Source organism: Acomys minous, assembly GCF_964271855.1.
Source record: "Acomys minous genome assembly, chromosome: 20".
NCBI lineage: Eukaryota > Metazoa > Chordata > Mammalia > Rodentia > Muridae > Acomys > Acomys minous.
The window spans coordinates 4,504,315-4,524,938 of record NC_140502.1 but is presented as its reverse complement, the minus strand read 5'-3'; the positions used below and the strand labels follow the sequence as shown (position 1 = coordinate 4,524,938).

General features: G+C 49.7%; 1 protein-coding gene across 1 annotated transcript in view; it reads right to left on the bottom strand.

Annotated features, from left to right (window-relative positions):
• Positions 1-1,491: 1,491 nt before the first annotated feature.
• The window catches only part of GPATCH1 (G-patch domain containing 1), a 51,331-nt gene continuing 32,198 nt past the window's right edge, over positions 1,492-20,624 (bottom strand). Inside the window, exons 15-20 of the mRNA XM_084770814.1 lie at positions 20,076-20,248; positions 14,937-15,150; positions 10,510-10,617; positions 9,368-9,465; positions 6,884-7,032; positions 1,492-1,774 (exon numbers count right to left, since the gene is read on the bottom strand). Of these exons, the coding sequence (XP_084626940.1) occupies positions 1,744-1,774; positions 6,884-7,032; positions 9,368-9,465; positions 10,510-10,617; positions 14,937-15,150; positions 20,076-20,248 (773 nt within the window). The 3' untranslated portion in view covers positions 1,492-1,743. The remainder of the gene's footprint in view (positions 1,775-6,883; positions 7,033-9,367; positions 9,466-10,509; positions 10,618-14,936; positions 15,151-20,075; positions 20,249-20,624) is intronic.

Sequence of the window (20,624 nt, the reverse complement as noted above, 5' to 3'; positions counted from 1 at the left end):
CACGTGCAGCCCATGACTTGCGGCAGGATTGCTCCTATCCAGGCCAGCCTGGGCTACATAACAAGGCGGGGGGGGGGGAGGGAGGGAGGGAGGGAGGGAGGGAAAGAGAGGAAAGGGGGCGGGGTAAGGGACTAGAAGATGTCTCCGCACCCGAAGTACCACTAGCCCTAAAAATGATCTCTGGTGGCCTGGCGTGGTGGTGCACGCCTTTAATCCCAGCACTTGGGAGGCAGAGGCAGGTGGATCTCTGTGAGTTCGAGGCCAGCCTGGTCTGCAAAGTGAGTCCAGGACAGCCAAGGCTACACAGAGAGACTCCGTCTTGAAACAAAACAAAAAAAAATATCTGGCATTTTGGACACACGAGGAAGGAGAATGAGGCACAAAATGAGGCGCCTTACCCTGGTGCCGTCCTGTCTCCCGGTCACAGCTCAGTCTCTGTCCTTTGCCTGGGTAGGAACTCACAGCACACCTGGTTTGTGTCTACTAGTTTGACAAGTCCCTAAGTTATGGCTTGACCTAGTTGGAACAGGATACAGCTACCAGAGTTAGACCATTGGTATGTTTATATGGGAAAGATTCATTACAATGCCAATGATAGTTATAGGCAGGGGGAAAAAAAAAGACTGGATGGAATTAGGGTAAAAATAGAGCCTTCTCATGTCTGTGTGGTTCAACAAAGCATGATTTTTTTTTTTTTAAAGACGGGACCCTGGTCATGTCAGAATTTACGGACCACTTATCAGTCAACTACCACACACAAACTGGGTGTGTGACAAGCTACCCAGGCAATGGACAGAGATTGAGCTGTGACAGGGAGCCAGGAGCCAGGACAGCACAAGGGAAAGGTGCCTGGTTTTTGTTTTGTTTTGTTTTAGACAAGGTTTCTCTTGTAGTCCTGCCTGTCCATGGATTTGCTTTGTAGACCAGGCTGGCCTTGAACTCACTGAGATCTGCCTGTCTCTGACTCCCAAATTCTGGGATTAAAGGCATGTGCCACCACTACTGGCAAAATAATTTTTTTTGGTTTATTTTTTATTTTATTTATTTTTTGGTTTTTCCAGACAGGGTCTCTCTGTGTAGCCTTGGCTGTCCTGGACTTGCTTTGTAGACCAGGCTGGCCTCGAATTCACAGTGATCCATCTGTCTCTGCCTCCCAAGTGCTGGGATTAAAAGAGTGCGCCACCACCACATCTGGCTCAGGTCCCTGGTTTTGTACATGGGTCTCCTTCCTCATGTGTCCAAAATGCCAGAGATCGTTTTTAGGGGTGGACATTTTTAGAGACTCAGACTGCCCTGCTCAGTCTGAACACGGCTCCAGGCACCACCCACAGGAGAAGGACTCTCTCAACGCCTCCTCTTTCACCGCCTCCTCTACAGTCCCAGCTGTCCTTATTGGACTCAGTTATCTTCATGTCAAAAGCAGAGAAAAACCTTCAGTCTTCTCTCCTTTTTAAAGTATCCGGGAAATTCCCAAAGAAATCAAGAAGCACATAGAAAAAAAACCCTGCCACTTTAATTAAACTGCTCAGTCGTTTTGCCCTCTAACATGAAATTAAGTTAAAAATAGAAGTCAATTTCTGCAACCTTTCAGGGCAGCCTTTGAAATGTCAAGGTTTAAAAAATTATTTTTTACAGCAGGAATTTACATATAAATACAGTCTGTACAATGTGTGAGCTGGGGAAATCAATGCTCTTCTGTCATGGAGGACACTCCAGTCTGAGATGGGCCAGGGCAGGGCTCCGTTACTGCCTCCTTAGCGGGAGACACTTGAGTCTGCAGAAGGAAACAGGAGAGAAGGAGAGAGACGAGAATCAGACAGCCTGTGCCACACCCCACACTTAGCCCAGGCTGGCCTCCCATGCCCAGCAGCCTTTCCTGCCGCGTCCCAAGTGCTGGGATTACAAGTGAGTCTCCACTCCTGGCCTCAGTCCTGATTTTCTTTTCTAAGATTTAATATAATCACTTCTACATTGTGTGTGTGTGTGTGTGTGTGTGTGTGTGTGCATGCATATGAGTGTAGGTGCTCTCTCAGTGTCCAAATGAGGACGTCTCATCCCAGAGAAATGGAGTTCTAGGCAGCAGTGAGCTGCTTGCTGTGCTGTTCCCCATCTCTCTAGCTGCTTAATCCTCATTTTAAACGGTTCTTTCCATTATTTCCAGGGCACACAGAAAGACCTGCTGACCCACATTTCGCCTCAGAACCAATCTCTTTCTTTCTTTCTTTCTTTCTTTCTTTCTTTCTTTCTTTTCTAGACAGGGTTTCTCTGTGTAGCCTTGGTTATCCTGGACTTATTTTGTAGACCAGGCTGGCCTCGAACCCACAGAGATCTGCCTATTTCTGCCTCGAGTTCTGGGATTAAAGGTGTTTGCCACCATAATCAATCGATCCAGGACTAATTTCTTTTCTTTTCTTTTCTTTTCTTTTTTTTTTTTTTTTTTTTTTTTTTTTTTGGTTTTTTGAGACAGGGTTTCTCTGTGTAGCCCTGTCTATCCTGGACTCACTTTGTAGACCAGGCTGGCCTCGAACTCACAGCGATCCGCCTGCCTCTGCCTCCCGAGTGCTGAGGTTAAAGGTGTGTGCCACCACCGCCCAGCCAGGACTCATTTTTAACAGCGACTTCTTATGCCAGCTCCACACACTCACCTCATCTGTCACATGACTTTTGGAAAGGAAAAAAAAAATGTGTTCACTGCAGGGCCCAAAGCTTTGGAGCCATCATCCAGAAATCTCAGTTTGATAACACAAGTAAGGAGGTGCTGCCATGGCTGCACACGCCTGTAATCCCAGCACTCAGGAGGCTAAGACAGGAAGACCGCAGGTTCCAGGCCAGAATGCGCTAGACCTTATCACAAAAAGATAGGAAAAAATAAGAGACAGCTGCAAAGGAAATCCATGGCTACTCCATTCAGAGTCGGGCTTCACTCGGAGCAAACCAAGGGAAGGGCAGGCAACCCTCCATGTTTCATTTGCATAAAGGACAGGGCACAGCAGAGGACCAACAGCTGCTGTTGCCTAGGTAACACAGAAGCATCTCCTAAGCCAGGCACTGAGAGCTCATGCAGTTCCATTAGGGCTTGGGGAGATGGCTCAGTGGTACAGCGCTGGCGTGCACGCTAGCTGCAAATACAGAGGGGGAAAGCACACACGCGTGAATTAAACATGATTTCTTTCAATACAACTAAACAGGAGCTGGGGGAGGGGCATGGTTGTGTTCGCTGATAATTCTAGTAGTGAGGGGTCTGATGGAGGACTGAGCTCAAGGCCGGCTGGCCTAAATAGTAAGATATTATCTTTTAAAAGGACAAGAGAAGGGTGACAAGATGGCTCAGAAGGTGAGAGCACTTGCTCCCAAGTGTGACCTGCGTTTGCCCTCTAGAACGCACACAGCAGGGTTGGGGCCATCCCACAAGGGGCTCCCTGATGGGACACAGTGGGAGGCCTGAGGTCACTTGAGGAGGCTTTTTAGCTCTTAAAGCAGACAGTGGAGGGACCCCAGGTTCTTCCTTTCTGTCTTGCTCCACATCCTCACCGTGGTGTGTGGTGGTCTCCTGGGCCCCATCAAAAGGGACATCTGAGCGTGGACTGGACACTCTGAACTGAGAGCCCCCACGGTGCCTTTTCTCTTTACAGTTGTTTATCTTGGGTTTGTTAGGTGGTTGAAAGCACAGGTGCGGGCTGGAGAGATGGCTCAGTGGTTAGGAACGCCACCTGCTCTTCCAAGGTCCTGAGTTCAATCCCAGCAACCACATGATGGCTCACAACCATCTATAATGTGATCTAACACCCTCTTCTGCAGATAAAGCACTCATATGTAATAAATAAAATAAATAAATCTTAAAAAAAAAAACCTGGGTGGGGGGAATCACTGGCTATTTTAATGATGCATGACTTCAATGCCAGCACTCATGAAGCAGAGGCAGGAGGATGTTTGTGAGTTTGAGGCCAGCCAGGGTTAGACAGTGAGACCCCGTCTCAAACAAACAAACAAACAAACAAACAAACAAAAAAGAAAGCACAGGTGCATTTAGAGCTATCTTGAGGCCCCAGGGTGAGTCTTCCACACCAACAGTACTTACTACATACACTCAGGTCTCCCTTGTCTTTGTTTGCTTCCTGTTTGTTTGTTTGTTTGTTTGTTTGAGAGAAGATTTCTTGTAGCTCAGGTTGACCTCACACTTGCTACGCAGGTCAGGATGACTTTGAACTCCTGACCCTCCCGCCTCCACCTCTCAAGTGCACCGCCAAAACCCTTCACAGGGTTACCTAACTTTTACATGTCAGTCAGCACACAGCCACCTGCCTGTGTTTTCTGTCTACCCTAACACACTCCCACAGAGGAGCTTCCGTCCGTGTGACCCCTGGGCAGGAGCAAGTCTCCCACAGCAGTGCAGCCCTGGTCAAGATAATACCAGAGCCAGGGTTGGTGGCTCACATCTGCAATCCCAGAATTCTAGAGGGCAAGACAGGAGACTCACTAATGGCTTTCAGGTCAGCCTGGGCTACACAGTGAATCCCAGGTCAGCCCTGCTAAGAGGATGATACCGGATGTGGGCGGGGCCAGGCCAATCAACAGGAGTGATGGCTAATTCCCACTGTTGGCTGAATTTGCAGTCACCTAGGAGGCAGAGGCAGGGGGATCGCTGTGAGTTCAAGGCCAGCCTGCTCTATAAATCGAGTCCAGGACAGCCAAGGCTACAACAGAGAAACCCTGTCTTGAAAAACAAAAAAGTAACAGAAAATTGCTACCAAGGAGTGAGGTTCCTTACCGTGGGGCTCACAGGCCTTTAGAACTGGTTTAGGAAAAGCTCGGAGCCGCCAGATCGAGAAAACCTAGCAGGCTGCAAGGAGAGCTTTACAGCCCAGAATGCAGGAAAGGAAGGGACTGTGCTCATGAGCTCTCAGAGGGGAGCAAGGACTCTACTGGGAACTGGACTAGAGGCCATGGGTGTTATAGTCTGAAAAGGGGGGTGGGGGAGGCAGCTGGAGAGACGGGTGGGCAGTTCCTAGCACTTGCTACGCTTGCAGAGGATCTGGGTTCAGGTTGCGGTGCTGGCACTGAGCTCACAGTCACTGTAACGCTAGCTCCAAGGAATCCTGCGCCCCCTCCTGGCCTCTGCTTGCATTGCATGCCCACGATAGACAGGATAGATAGATAGATGGATAGATGGATAGATAGACAGACAGACAGACAGATAGATGTGTGTATACACAAACAAGCAGGCAAACACTCATACACATAAATCAATTTTGAAATATATATATTAAAAATGGACAGCAAAAAAAAATTTTTTAAAGGACAGCAGCCGGGCATAGTAGCACACGCCTTTAATTCCAGCACTCGAGAGGCAGAGGCAGGTGGATTGCTGTGACTTGGAGGCCAGCCTGGTCTACAAAATGAGCCTAGGACAGCCAAGGCTACACAGAGAAAAGAAACCCTGTCTTTAAAAACCAAAAACAGTACAATTAAAATTAAAAAAGGACAGTAATGTGTTTATGACATATGTAAATAATTGCATATATCTATGACTGCATATATGTTTGGTTGTATGTGAATGACGGTGCTTCTATGTGTGTAAGTGTATACGTGTATATGATTATGCATGTGTGTTCATGGTTGTTTATATGTATAGTTGTTTTTAAGATCGTGTTGTGTATATGATTGTGTGCACATGTATGTGTGTATATTTGTGTCTGTGTGTGTGACTGTGCGTGCATATGTATGTAGGAATAAGGTAATTATGTAGTTTAAGTTCTGATTTCTGTCTCAATGTTGTGTAAACACTGCTCCCCAACTGTTCCCTGGTATGTCAATAAAGCAGCTTACAGCCAATCGCTGAGCAGGGGAGAGAATAGGGCTGGACTTCCTGCTGGTCAGGGGAGGAGGAAGTGGGGGGGAACAGAGCTTGGGTAGAGGTGCAAGAAAGATCAGGAGGAAGGAGCTGGAGCCGAGGAAAGCTACAACGTGCAAGTAGCGCTGGGCTGTTTGCTGGGAGACAAAACAGCACAGAGGGTTAAGAACAGACATAACTGCTCAAGATTGTGTTGTAAAGCTATTTAAAAACAAATATAAAAGAGTCTCAATTATTTGTGTGGTAGCCAGCTTAAGAAGCTAGGAGAAACAAAAACAGTTATATAAAAATAACTTCAACTTCTGTGTGAATATGCACATGCATGTGACTGTGCATATGTGTGTGTGCAGGTGTGTGTACATGTGTGTGTGTGTGTGTGTGTGTGTGTGTGTGTGTGTACAGAAGTCTTGAGAGTTGGTAGGAGACTGCTGGGGGAGGTTCACGTGGGGAAGGAAGCCTTCGCTGTTGGGCCTGAAGCCTTTTCTCTCTCTCTCTCTCTGTTTCTATTCTATTCCCCACTTTGGGGTTTTGAGACATATTGTCACACCATGTGGCCCATATTGTCCCCAAACTTGAAATCCTCCTGCCTCGGTCTCCCAAGAGCTGGGGTAACAGGTGAGTGCCACCACCCCAACTTAAGTGTCTCATTTCTGACACTGCTCAAAGCAAGCATACTGAAAACTCAAAGAGCCTTTGAGAAGACCTGAGCAGCCCACCCTACCCGGGCCTACCGCCTGAGCCCGCCTCCCCTGGGGCCTACTGCCCCAGCGCCCCCCTCCCTTACCCCTCCCCCTATCTCCACTACCCCTCCTCCCCCGCCCCCCACCTACCATCCCAGCCTGCCCTCCCCCGTGGTCTACCGCCCCAGCCCCCTCCTCCCTAACCCACTACCCCCCCCCAGCCTACCATTCCCAGCCTGCCCTCCCCCCCAGCCTACCATCCCAGCCTGCCCTCCCCCCCAGCCTACCATTCCCAGCCTGCCCTCCCCCCTGCCCCCCCCTACCATCCCAGCCTGCCCTCCCCGGAGCCTACCGCCTCAGCAGCTCCTGGGGGGACAGGTCTGCAGTCCCTCCTTCCTCGCTCCCGCTGTCGCTGCTGTCCGTGCTCTCAGAACTGCTACTTTTTTCTGGTTTCTTGTTTTTTTGTTTACTTTTGTGTTTGTGCTTCTTGTGTTTCTTTTTCTAGAAAAAAGAAAAAAGAAAAAGGAGGGTTAGAAAGCGAGAGAGACAATAGGTGTGTCCCTCACTGGCTGGATGAAAGGAGGAGGCTGGGCGTGGCTGGGAGGAGCTCAGATGGTGATGGCCTCGCGGGCTGACTGAGGTGCGGTGCTGCAGGCCTACTGCCCGCTCCAGCAGCAGCAGGCTCCAGGCTCAGTGAGAGAGCCTGTCACAGAAAACAAGGCTGAGGGGCCAGGTATGATGGCATGTACCTTTAACCGCAGCACTGAGAAAGCAGAGGCAGGGGGATCTCTGCAAGCTCAAGGCCAGCTTGGTCAACAGAGTAAATTATAGGATAGCTAGGGCTATATTGAAAGACCTGTCTCAAAATAACCAAAACCAACCAACCAAACAAATAAACAAAGGTGGAGAATGATTGAGTCTGATGCTTGATGTTGACCTCTGGCCTCTATCTATACATCCACACATACAGCTTTACATACATGAAAACACACACACAGCTAACCAAGGAGCCTGGGGTAGAACTTATTGGTAGAGCCCCTGCCTAGAATCCCCCAGTGAGGGGCTGGGGCGTGGCTCAGTGATAGAGCCCCTGCCTGGAATCCCCCAGTGAGGGGCTGGGGTGTGGCTCAGTGGTAGAGCCCCTGCCTAGAATCCCCCAGTGAGGGGCTGGGGTGTGGCTCAGTGGTAGAGCCCCTGCCTAGAATCCCCCAGTAAGGGGCTGGGGTGTGGCTCAGTGGTAGAGCCCCTGCCTAGAATCCCCCAGTGAGGGGCTGGGGTGTGGCTCAGTGATAGAGCCCCTGCCTGGAATCCCCCAGTGAGGGGCTGGGGTGTGGCTCAGAGGTAGAGCCCCTGCCTAGAATCCCCCAGTGAGGGGCTGGGGTGTGGCTCAGTGATAGAGCACCTGCCTAAAATCCCCCCTGAGGGGCTGGGGTGTGGCTCAGTGGTAGAGCCCCTCTCTAGAATCCCCCAGTGAGGGGCTGAGGAGTGTGGCTAAATGGTAGAGCCCCTGCCTAGAATCCCCCAGTGAGGGCTGGGGGTGTGGCTCAGTGGTAGAGCCCCTGCCTAGAATCCCCCAGTGAGGGGCTGGGGTGTGGCTCAGCGGTAGAGCACCTGCCTAGAATCCCCCAGTGAGGGCTGGGGGTGTGGCTCAGTGGTAGAGCCTCTGCCTAGAATCCCCCAGTGAGGGGCTGGGGCGTGGCTCAGTGGTAGAGCCCCTGCCTAGAATCCCCCAATGAGGGGCTGGGGTGTGGCTCAGTGGTAGAGCCCCTGCCTAGAATCCCCCAGTGAGGGGCTGGGGTGTGGCTCAGTAGTAGAGCCCCTGCCTAGAATCCCCAGTGAGGTATTTCTCAGCAGCAAAATGCTTAGCCTGAGAAGAGCTAGGAACTTGGCTCAAAAAAGTAGCACTTTGTCATATATAAAAACAAAATAAAACATATACATCAAGCATGTGTTTGGTTGCTGGAACTATTAAAAAAACAAAACTTTTTTTTTTTTTTTTTTTTTTGGTTTTTTGAGACAGGGTTTCTCTGTGTAGCCTTGGATGGCCTGGAGTCACTTTGTAGACCAGGCTGGCCTCGAACTCATATAGATCCGCATGCCTCTGCCTCCTGAGTGCTGGGATTAAAGGCATGCGCCACCACCACCCAGGCACCACATGCCTGCAGTGCCTGTGGGAGCCAGAAGAGGGCATCAGATGCCCTGGAACTGGTACAGACAGTTATAAACCAGGTACCAGAAACCAAAGCCAGGTGCTCTGCAAAAACAGCCAGTGCACTTAACCACTGAGTCATTTCTCCAGCCCCAAATCCTACATTAGATGGATACATGGATGGATGAGTGGGTGGATGGATGGATGGATGGATGAGTGGGTGGATGGATGGATGGATGGATGGGTGGGTGGATGGATGGATGGATGGATGGGTGGGTGGGTGGGTGGATGGATGGATGGGTGGGTGGATGGATGGATGGGTGGATGGATGGATGGGTGGGTGGATGGATGGATGGATGGATGGGTGGGTGGATGGATGGATGGGTGGGTGGATGGATGGGTTGATGGATAGATGAGTGGATGGATAGATAGATGGATAGATGGATGGATGGGCAGGTTGATGGCTGGATGGATAGATGGATGGATAGATAGATAGATAGATAGATAGATAGATAGATAGATAGGGCACAGATTGATTTCCTTCCTTCCCCCCTCCCTTTCTTCCAGTTCAACTACTCAAAGTTTGCTGCTCTAAAAGAAAATAAAGTTTCTGGGGAGAAAAACAAAGCTAGCATGTGCCCCGCATGGTGGCCAGGAGCTCCTCCGCCCCTCGAGGGAGCCGCTCACCTTCTCTTTCCTCCTTCTGTGCTCCTTCTTGTTCTTGTGTTTGTCTTTGCTCTTCTTAGGTTTTGTTTTTTGAGGTATGTCGAGCGTCTGGCGCGTATCTAGGAGAGAAGGTGTAATTCACACGTGAGCGATGGGGAGAAAGCGAGGACTAACCATTTTAAGCGCTCTGCGACTTTCTGATCGTACTGTTAGTCAGATATTTCAACTTTTCACCTCCCCAAAGTTGTTTTCTTTTTTTTTTTAATGCTACTTTTTGAAAACCCACATCCCCTAAATAACCCATGCACCACCAGGCTACCATTGATTCACTGTTTTATGGATGTTGAGGGCATTCTGGGAAATGGGCATAAGTGAACCATAGAATCCTTCAGCCAGCAAGTGCCAACAGCAACCTGGAGGCAAACATGCGTGAATCTAAGCCGAGAGAGAGAGACCCTCGCTGGCTGGGGTGCGCAGCAGAGCCAGTGTTTGGGGGGTGGGACTGCTCTAGGGAACTCCCCGGCGGGCAGGGGATCAGTTGCTGCTTACCTAACTGGGCCATTCTATCATTTTAGCCTGGCCCTCAAAACCTTTCTTTTTCTGAGACAAGGTAGCTCTGGCAGTCTTGAAACTGTCTAAGTTAAGCTGGCCTAGAACTCACAGAGATCCACCTGCCTCTGCCTCCCAAGTGTTGGGATTAAAGGCGTGCGCCACCACACTACCACACCTGACATTTAGTCCTTCATTTCCAAAAGTGATTTATTTTTTTATTTTTTTGGTTTTTTGAGACAGGGTTTCTCTGTGTAACCTTGGCTGTCCTGGACTCGCTTTGTAGACCAGGCTGGCCTCGAATTCACAGTGATCCTCCTGCCTCAGTGTCCTGAGTGCTGGGGCTATTGTGCCATAGCAGCCTGTAAAATGACAACATCTAAGATGCTTTGAATTGTAACATTAACGCCTCAGAGCTGGGAAGCAAAGGGATTTAGAGCTTCCATACTGTAAGGAAACACTGTCCCCTGGGCGCTCAATGCACTGCAGGTTCTGACTGTAAATCAGAACCGTGTGAACACTTGGTGGGTGCGGGGACAGGTAGACGCGTGGGAGGGACGCTGCTGCCCTGTTCCCTTGCAGGGGTGGCCTGCGGACATGTGCTCTGGACTCACTGGGACAGAAGACGGGAGGCAGCCGCGGCCCAAACTCCGCTCGCTCATCGATGTGCACCTTCTGGATGGGGAAGGGGGCTGCTGGCTCGCACGGCTCCCGCTCGACAGCTGAAAAACACCGGCGGATTGATTTCATCCATCTGCCCCACGCTGATGCGCTTGGGTCTTGGCGTCTTTTGCCACCAACAGTGCCCTTTCGTCGCTCCGCGGAAACAGCCAGTGCTGAACACATGGTGGTGGCCATGTTGGAAGCCACGGGAACTGGGTGCTGGCTGTTTACCTCAGGGAAAGCCTTTCCTGCCAGACTCCCTTTGTATGCGCTGCAGGAAAGTATCACCCCCACCTCCCCCTGCTCCCCATCCCAGTGTCCGTCCCCCCACCCCACGCCCCGCTGCTGAGGAGCTCCAGCAGCCAGGCTGGGCAGCTTCAAGATTTGCCTCTGGGCTCCCCCTCAGTCTTTCCCTGGGCGTGGCCTCTTCAGCACACCCGCACCCAGGTGCCGCACCCTGTGGTCCCCGGAAGGGGTGCTCTCGTTCGGAGTGTGCTGCTGGCCTCTCTACACCTCAGGGTTCCGTAGCAGCTGAGGCTAAATCTCCACAGCACAAGGACCTGAGATCTGAGATCTGGAGAAACCGAGATGCCACAGAGAAAGCAGCAGCACCTCAGGCCTCGGGGTATGAACCCGGGGAGGGAGGCGTGTCTGTGAGAACCTGCGCCATCTCTGTGGCAACAATGTATAAACTAGCCATTTCTCTGAGTCAGGGAGCTTTACAGGGTGTGACACTGCCAGTGTGTTGGGGGAGTGGGGGGGGGGGGGGGGAGAAACAGAACTAGAAACCTGACCCCTTAAGTATGAGCTCATAGTTTAGTTAAGGAAAGTTGTTTTGTTTAGAGTTCAAGTCCGTGTAAACCCCTCAGGGCAGGAACTAACAGGCCCCTCCCCCACACCTCTCAATGGTCAAACTGGCCACACTGGCCATCCCCAGCCCTCAGTGGGACCCCTCCCAGATTTATGGTCATTTTAGGTAAAAAGGCTGAGAAAAAACCCACCAATCCCTAAGCTTCCCCCAAAACTCAGGACTTAATTTTGGGGCTTTTGTTTGGTTTTTCGAGACAGGATTTCTCTGTGTAGCCTTGACTGTCGTGGACTCACTGTAGACCAGGCTGGCCTTGAACTCACAGAGATCCGCCTGCCTCCTGCTGGGATTAACATTACATTTAATACTCAGGACTTGATATCCGACCAATCCTCACTCTGGAGAACTCTGCCCCAGAAAGCTCCGCCCCCTAAAGTCTCTCGTATAAAGGCTGTGTCCGCCCACTTCTCTGCTGCCTTCTCCCAGAAGCAGAAGCAGCCACTCCTGGATTCGCCCCTCCAATAAATCTCTCTTAAAGAGATTTACTGCCTGCTCTGACTCTCTCATTGGAAGAAGCCAAGAAGCCCAGAAGAGAAGAAGCAAAGCAGTGGACTCAGGCTCCTCAGCGCCTCAGGGGTTGGGGTGACCCCCCACCCCCACCCCCGCCCCCGGAGCTGCCACACCTCTGCTCAGGACACCTCCTCTCAGGGCTGTGTGGTTCCTGGGCTCTGGTATCTCACGATGCCCTTCCCTTGGGACACTGGCCCACTTCAGAGCTGGGCTACCTTCCCAAGCCTCGGAGTTGTGGGTTTCCTGGACACCTTCTCACCCCATCAGGAAGGCTAAGACTGGGGGGGTCAGCCACACTAGACCCCACAGAACCGCTGCTTGACAGGTCCTCCATGTGAGGCAACTGTAGCCCGTCTGAGAAAATACAAACTTGCCAACAGGGAGGGCAGACTATGTCCCACCGGGCCACCTCAAGTGAAATATACTAACCACAGAGGACAAAGTGAAACTACTGAAATCTTTTCATTCTAAGCCAGCTACTCAGAAAAGGTAAACAGACTATTCCGTGTTCAGACACAGCAGGCATCAAATGGAGAGCACGCAGCAAAGTGTGAAGAGTAGTTGTTTTACACGCTTTCCGCCTTTCTATACCATTTTTGGCTTTCATTTATTTGAGACAATCTTACGTAGGCCAGGGTAATCTCGAACTAACTATGTAACTGAATGCGTCCAGTTCTGGGCCCCATATAGTTTATGCGGCGCTGGGGATTGAACCCAGTTCCCTGTGCATAGGAGGCAGGCACTGTATCATTGAGCTGTATTGCCAGCCCTATACTTTTTTTAAAAAACATTTTTTGGGGGAACAGGGGCTCAGTGTTAGCTGTCCTGGAACTACGTAGACAAGGCTGTCCTTTAACTGCCCGAGGGCCACCTGCCTCTGCCAAGTGCTGAGGTTTAAGACTTGTACCACTATGGCCAGCCTAGGTTTAAACTTCAAGTATACATGACTTTATAACTAAAAGCAATAATGGTTTTATCCACAGGGGGGAAAAAAAAGGAACCGATATTGCAATCCTCTAAAAATAAATATTGTTATCATATCCTTGTGTGCCACCCTGGTTAAGGGCCTTCAGGATTTATACTCAGGTGTACCACAGACCGAGGACAGGGACAGAGAGACAGACAAGGGCGGAGAGAGCCTCCGGAGACGCAGATGGAACCTGCCACAGCTCCAGCATCCTAAAGTTCTCCTATCTCAGATGGCCTCTCTTTTTATGTCTGGGCCACGCAAGGCGGTGCATGGAACAAGCAAGCCAGACTTGTGGGCAAGTGTGGGGGCCAGGAAGTGAGAGCAGACCCTCTTCCCAAGGGTTAGTGTGCCAGGCCAGGCCTTCTAGAGCTGACCGAAGCATACTCCCTTCCCTACCGTAGAACCTCAACATCCTCACATACCTCGGGACCAAATGCATTTCCAGAAGCCTAACACCTCCACCAACCAGGTAGAGAAGAGATCTTGTGCAATCAAGATACTGAGCTCTATCCCCAACTCAAAAAAACAAACAAAAACCAAAACACCTTAAAGAAAAATTATACTTTTTCAATTCTTAACTAAGCGAAGTTGGGAAATCAACATGATCAAACACAACTGTCTTTAAAATATACATCAGAGGGCTGGAGAGATGGCTCAGAGGTTATGAGCACTGACTGTTCTTCCAGAGGTCCTGAGTTCAATTCCCAGCAACCACATGGTGGCTCACAACCATCTATAATGAGGTCTGATGCCCTCTTCTGGCCTGCAGGTGTACATGCAGGCAGAGCACTGTATGCATAATAAATAAATAAATCTTTTAAAAAATATATATTTATTTATTAAACTAGATTTTAAGAGGCCCAACACCTAAGACTCTGCTCACACAAATTAAAATAGAATGACAAAAGGCACGAGAGATCGCTCAGTCCCCAAATGCCTGCCATACAAGCAAGTGCACCTAGGTTTGAGCCCAGAACCCACACAAAAAGCCAAGTGGTGGCATGTGCTTGTAATTTCCATGCCAGGGGGGGGTGGTCTGTGACTTGATAGCCAGGCTGTTTAGCAACTTAGTGAGCCCCTGGTTCTGGTGAGACTTCACCTCAAAAAGCAAGGTAGGGAGCTGGAGAGATAGTTCAGTGGTTAAGAGCACTCACTGCTCTTCAGAAGGTCTTGGGTTCAAGTCCCAGTACCCACATGGCTGCTCACTTATGTCTGATGCTGTCCTCTGGTATGCAGAAAGACACGGGGGTGGGGTGGCTTTAAAAAAGCTCACTTTGTAGACCAGGCTGGCCTCAAACTCATAAATCTGCCTGCCTCTGCCTCCAAAGTGCTGGGATTAAAAGCATGTGCCACCACACCCAGCATGAGATCAGTCTTAAAACAACCACCTTTTTTTTTAAGTTTGTGCGCTCTCGCTCTCTCTCTCTCTCTCTCTCTCTCTCTCTCTGTCTCTCTCTCTCTCTCTGTCTCTCTCTCTGTCTCTGTCTCTCTGTCTCTGTCTCTCTGTCTCTGTCTCTCTGTCTCTCTGTCTCTCTCTCTCTCTCTCTCCCCACACCAGCAGATGGCATCAGACAGCTGTGAGCAGCCATGTGGATACTGGGAATTGAACTCAAGACTGATCTGGAGTCTGTGAGTTTGAGGCCAGCCTGGCCTACAAAGAGAGTTCCAGGACAGCCAGGGCTATTACACAGAAAAACCTTGTCTTGAAAAACCAAGAGAGAGAGAGAGTGTGTGTGATCTCTGGCCCAAGTGTGCATGCATGCACACACATACACTAACACACATACACACATACCATATGCATATACGTGTGTGTATGTATATGACGAGATACCATTAACTGCTAATTGTCAGTTGTCCTTGTTTAAGGGTGCAAAGCCAATGTGGCATACCCCTGCAGCCCCAGGACCTGGGAGGAGGATGGGAGGTTGCAGGCCAGCAGCAGTAAGGTCAAGGTCAGACTTCCTGAGAGCCTTTCTCATCATAAATAAGTCTGTGTCTCAGTGCCCAAGTCAGGGAGGCGGCCTTACCATGGGTCACAGAAGTCTCCTCCACGGCTGCCTCCTGGGAATGCTTAGAGCTGGCCTCCTCAGCGTGCTCTTGACTTTCCTCACTGTCGTCTTGCTCTTCCTCTGAGGAGGAGGACTTTTCATCAGAGGAACTGGCAAAGATGGCTTTGAATAAATCCATGGAAGGGCGGCTCCCTTCCCCACCCGTCTGTGCAGCCACATCTTTGTCTTCAGTCTGAGTTAACAGAGAAATGAGTCAGGAGGGAAGGGACTCATTGCTTTGAAACACACACGCACCCAGGGGCACGTAGTTAAGACTGGCTTTAGGGGTATGGACAGATGGCTCAGTGGTTACGAGCATTAGCTGCTCCTCCAGAAGGCCTGGGTTCGATTCCCAGCACTCACATGGAGGCTCACATCCATCTTTAACTCCAGTTCCTGGGGATCAGAGGTCCTCTTCTGACCTCAGCAGATACCAAGGCATGTGGTGCACAGATGGGCATGCAGGTAAGACACATTTTAAAAAAACAGCTCAGGGGGCCGGAGAGATGGCTCAGAGGTTAAAAGCACTGCCTGCTCTTCCAAAGGTCCTGAGTTCAATCCCCAGCAACCACAGGGTGGCTCACAACCATCTGTAAAGAGATCTGGTGCCCTCTCCTGGCCTGCAGGTGTACATGCAGGCAGAACACTATATACATAATAAATAAATAGATCTTAAAAACAAATAAATAAAACAATCCACCACCAGTGCCTCACTAAGCATGTAGCATTTTCCCCTTGTGAGCTCCTTCTAGAATATGCTTGAGGCCCTTCTTGGAGACTGGTAATTAGCAGACCTACAGAGGTCCCGGAGAGATGAAGCTGCGAACAATGCCTCCACGGAGTTTCGAGAGTCCATGCAGGCCTTCAGTGTCCAATACTAAGTTAATCAAGAAGCCAGGTGTGGTGGCACAATGCAGTCCCCAGCACTGGCGAGGTGGAGACAGGGGGATTGCACATTTGAAGCCAGCCTGAGCCACAGGGTGGAGATTCTTTCTCAGAAAAGCAAATAAAGGCTGTGGGGGAGTGCTGAGGAGAGCACTGGCGCCCTCTCCACACAGCAAGAAGGAAGCCGGGACACAGGATTAAAACGCCACAGGCCTCCCTTGGCCATTGCTTAGGATGAGCATTGAGGCGGCCAGGAGGAGGAGGCGGTGACTTGGCACAAGCCCAGTTCAGTGAGCTCAGAGCAAAGGTGTGAAGGAGACAACCCGCTCTCCAACAGCCCTGACTGTGTAGAAGCAAAAAGTGCCAACCAACCACAGGGCTGCATTGACTCTCTCTGCTCTCAGTGGTGGGCGTGGCTAGTGTCCCCTCAACAGTGGGTGGACCGGAAGTGTCAGCCAAACAAACCCTTTCCTCCTTCATGCTGCGCCTGTCACAGCAACAGAGCTGAAACCAGAGCAGTTATGCACAACTGAGGAGACCACAACATGAAAAACAGATACTGAAATGACAAAAATGTTGGATTTATCAGACATTCCTTTTTTTTTTTTTTTTTGAGACAAGAGAAGCTCTCTCTCTCTATAGTCCTGGATGGCCCAGAATTCCCGCAAACTCACAGCGATCTGCCTGCCTCGGCTTCCTGAGTACTGGGATTGAAGGTGTGTGCCACCGCACTTGCTTCTGTGAGTAGTAACTACAACTGTGCTCCAAGAATAAGGTGAAATAAATGAAAAGGTTTCATTAAACCCTTTCATAGAAGTGGGGTATAGTGGCACACGCCTTTAATCCCAGCACTCAGACAGGCAGAGGCAGGAAGATCTCTGTGAGTTCAACGTGAGCCTGGTCTACAATGAGTCCAGGACAGCCAAGGCCTCATAGATAAACCCTGTCTTAATAATAATAATAACAACAACAATAATAATGTCTTTCAAAGAAATAAAGGGAAATAGTTGTTTTAGAGGTAGAAAATATAAGAATCAAAAGGTCAGCCGGGCGGTGGTGGCGCACGCCTTTAAACCTAGCATTCAGGAGGCAGAGGCAGGCAGATCGCTGTGAGTTCGAGCCCAGCCTGGTCTACAAAGTGAGTCCAGGACAGCCAGGGCTACACAGAGAAACCCTGTCTCAAAACACCAAAAGAAAAAAGAAAAAAACCAGAGGGTGTGGAGCCGTTGCTGAGCTGGTGATGGAGTCCTGTGGTCTGTCTTTATAACCTCATCCACAGGAAGCAGGAGGCTCGAGGACTGTGTGGCCTGGGGGGCTGGGCAACACAGCAGAGGCCTGCACCCCAAGGAACAGAGCTCACTGTCTTACTCTGGAGCAGAGTGACCGCAACACTGAAAAGTTTCTACTAACTTGAAAACAGCTCAGAAAAATGCACCACTTGAACCAAAGGAGAGAAAAAGGAGGGAGAAAAAAATGTAAAAAAATAAAAATAAAAAAATAAAAAAAGAGGGAGATTAATACAAATAAACAAGCCAGGTGTGGTGGCGCACACCTGTAATCCCAGCATGTGGACAGGCAGAGGCAGGGGGATCTCTGTGAGTTCGAGGCCAGCCTGGTCTACAAAAGGAGTCCAGAAGAGCCAGGGTTACACAGAGAAACCCTGTCTCAAAAAAACCAAAACCAAACCAAACCAAACAAAAATAAACAGAAACTTGTGGGATGCTATCAAAAGGTCTTAATGATTCTGTCATAGACTCCCAGGACCACCATGGTCTGGGTGTGAAACGCCCCCTAGTGGTGTTCAATGCTTAGTTCCAGCTACTAATGCTATTTTGAGAACTGGTAGAAACTTTAGGGTCTGTCACACAGCTAGAAGTGGATCCTGGGAGGTTTTGTCTTATTCTGGACCTCCTCACATCTCTCCCACACCCCTTTCCTTGTCTCTCCCTCACCTCCCCCCCTCCAGCCCCGTTCATCCCCCTCCTTTCTGTTTCCTGGCTGCCGGGAGGCGAGCAGCCTGTCCCATGAACTCCCACTGCATGACACCCAGGGTCAGAGAGGGAGGGGCCGTAGGCTGAGCCGTCTGAAACTGTGAGTCCAGAGAAATGAGACCCTCTTCATGTATTGTTAGTCTCTCATCAATGGAAAACTAACACATGAAAGGAATGGACAAACAATCAGGGTCTGAGCACAGCTCAGTGGCAGAGCGCGTGCTTAGCATGTATGAGGCTCTGGGTTCAAGCCCGGCTCTGCAGCATGAGCTGAGGAGCTACAGCTACAGCCTCCCAAGGATTGTCAACAGAAATTGTGTACCTAACAAAAACAAGCAATTCTCAGAAATAAAGACAAAGCGCATGCCATTCCGAGGTGAGAAATGTGAGGGGATAAAATGTCACACCTGCCCTGAAAGGCATGCTCAGGGAGGGTCCTCAGCAGAACGGGGAAGGAGACATGGGACCTCCAGGATGGAGAAGGAACAGAAACAGTAAACAGCTCAGTAAGCAAAATGCTGGGATCTCCATTGGCTTCTTTACATATGTGTAATGGCTGAAAGCAAACATGACATCACAGGATAGTTTTCAGCGTGTGTACATGGAAAACACAGTACACATGAAAGAGGGCACAAGGGGCTGGAGAGATGGCTCAGTGGTTAAGAGCACTGCCTGATCCTCCAGAGGTCCTGAGTTCAATTCCCAGCACCCACATGGTGGCTCACAACCATCTGTAATGTGATCTGGTGCCCTCTTCTGGCCTGCAGGCAAAACACTGTATATATAATAAATAAATAAATAAATCTTTAAAAAAAAAAAAAGCCCATCCTGGTCTACAGAGCAAATTCCAGGACAATTGGGGCTACACAGAGAAATCTTGTCTCAAAAAACAAAACAAAACAAACAAAACAAACATACTAAGAGACAGAATTTTAAAAACAATAAATTGCAGCGGGGTGGTGGTGGTGCATGCTTTTAATCCCAATACTGGGGAGGCAGAGGCAGTGAGTTCAAGGCCAGCCTGTTCTAGAAAGTGAGTCCAGACAGTCAAGGCTACACAGAGAAACCCTGTCTCGAAGAAAAAGAAAAACAAAACCAGAAGTGAATATGAAAAAATGAAAAGAAATTACATATATGATAAATGGACAACTGAGTCGAAAAATACCAAAAATTATATGAATGCAAACACTCAAAATGTAAGATTACCAAAAAATATTTTAAATAACACACAAGGACATGCTATTTACAAGAAACTCACTTTAAATATAATGATATTGACACATTAAAGTAAAAAGATTGAGCTGGGGGGGGGGGTGGTCACATGCCTGTCTTCCCAGCATTGGGAAACTGAGGCAGGAAGATGAAGAGTTCAGGGCCAGCGTGTCTACACAGTCTTATCTCAAAAGGGCAAATCAGGCTCAGGAGATGGTTCAGAGGGCAAAGGTGCTTGCTGCCCAGCCTGCTGACCGGAGTTCAGTCCCTGGGCCCCACATGGAGAGGCCCAGCCTCATAGAGTGCCCTCTGACCTACATATGTGCAAAATGCAAAGCAAAAGAAAAGCAGAGGACTGCAGGGGATATTTTCTCCTCAAAATGAACACTTATTATTTGGAAAGTTTTACCTGCGCATGTGAATACATTGGCTTTGGTTTCTATGGTTTATGCTAAGCGAAAGCTTAGACAGAAGCCTATAGTCTTTTCTCATATAGTTAGAGCTTTGATTGTGTTGTGGATCCGCCTAATGGGCACCAGCCAGATAAAGCCTGTGGGACAAATCTGCTGTTTGCTTCCATAAACAAAGTTGTTCTGGAAAAACAGGTGTCCCTACAGAACGGGGTGGGGTGGGGGTGGGGTAGAGCAGAGGCTGTCTGCCCCACAGAGCCTTAACTTCTTCTTCTTCTTCTTCTTCTTTTTTTTTTTTTTTTTGGTTTTTCGAAACACAGTTTCTCTGTGTAGCCTTGGCTGTCCTGGACTCGCTTTATAAACCAGGCTGTCCTCAAACTCACAGCGATCCTCCTGCCTCTGCCTCCCAAGTGCTGGGATTAAAGACCTGGGCCATCACCGCCCGGCGGAGCCTTGCCTTCTTACCACACTGCTCTGCACAGCAAAGGTTTGCTCACCTGGGCTACGAAGTAGAGAACATATCACATATAACCCTGTCTCAAAAAACAAAACAAAACAAACAAACAAACAGACAAGGGCAGGGCCATGGTTCCCCACAGAGACAGCAGCAGCCCCCATACCTTGTCTAGGCGTGGCTCCGGGCGTGGCTCCGGGGTTTGCTCTTTGTTTCCTAGGGGGCTGGACTCTTGTCTTGGTGGCCCAACTTTTGATCTAGCCTGACTTAAAAACTCACTAATGGAATCCTCTTTCTTCTCCTGTTTAGATGTGTCCCATCGTGATGGCTTCCTGGATTCTGAAAGGCAGGAACCCGACAGAACCCTGGGATTAGCAAACAGAAGGCAAAGTCTTCAAGACGGACCTTTCTTTTGCTCAGCGCCTCGCTACACCTGACCAGGCGCTGCACAAAGTACTGGGGATGCAGCAGGTGCAGACAGACGCAAACGCAGAGATGAAACGGCTGGCCAGTTGTGAGCTGCCACACGTGGGTGCTGGGAACTGAACCCGGGTCCTTTGGAAGAGCAGGCAGTGCTCTTAACCACTGAGCCATCTCTCCAGTCCCCTCATGAGCAATTCTTAAGCGGGGGGGGGGGGGGGGGGGGTGAAATCTGCATTGCACTCACACCTAGGGCTGGACCACCCCTTACTCGGCCTTCCAGCTGAAGACAGGC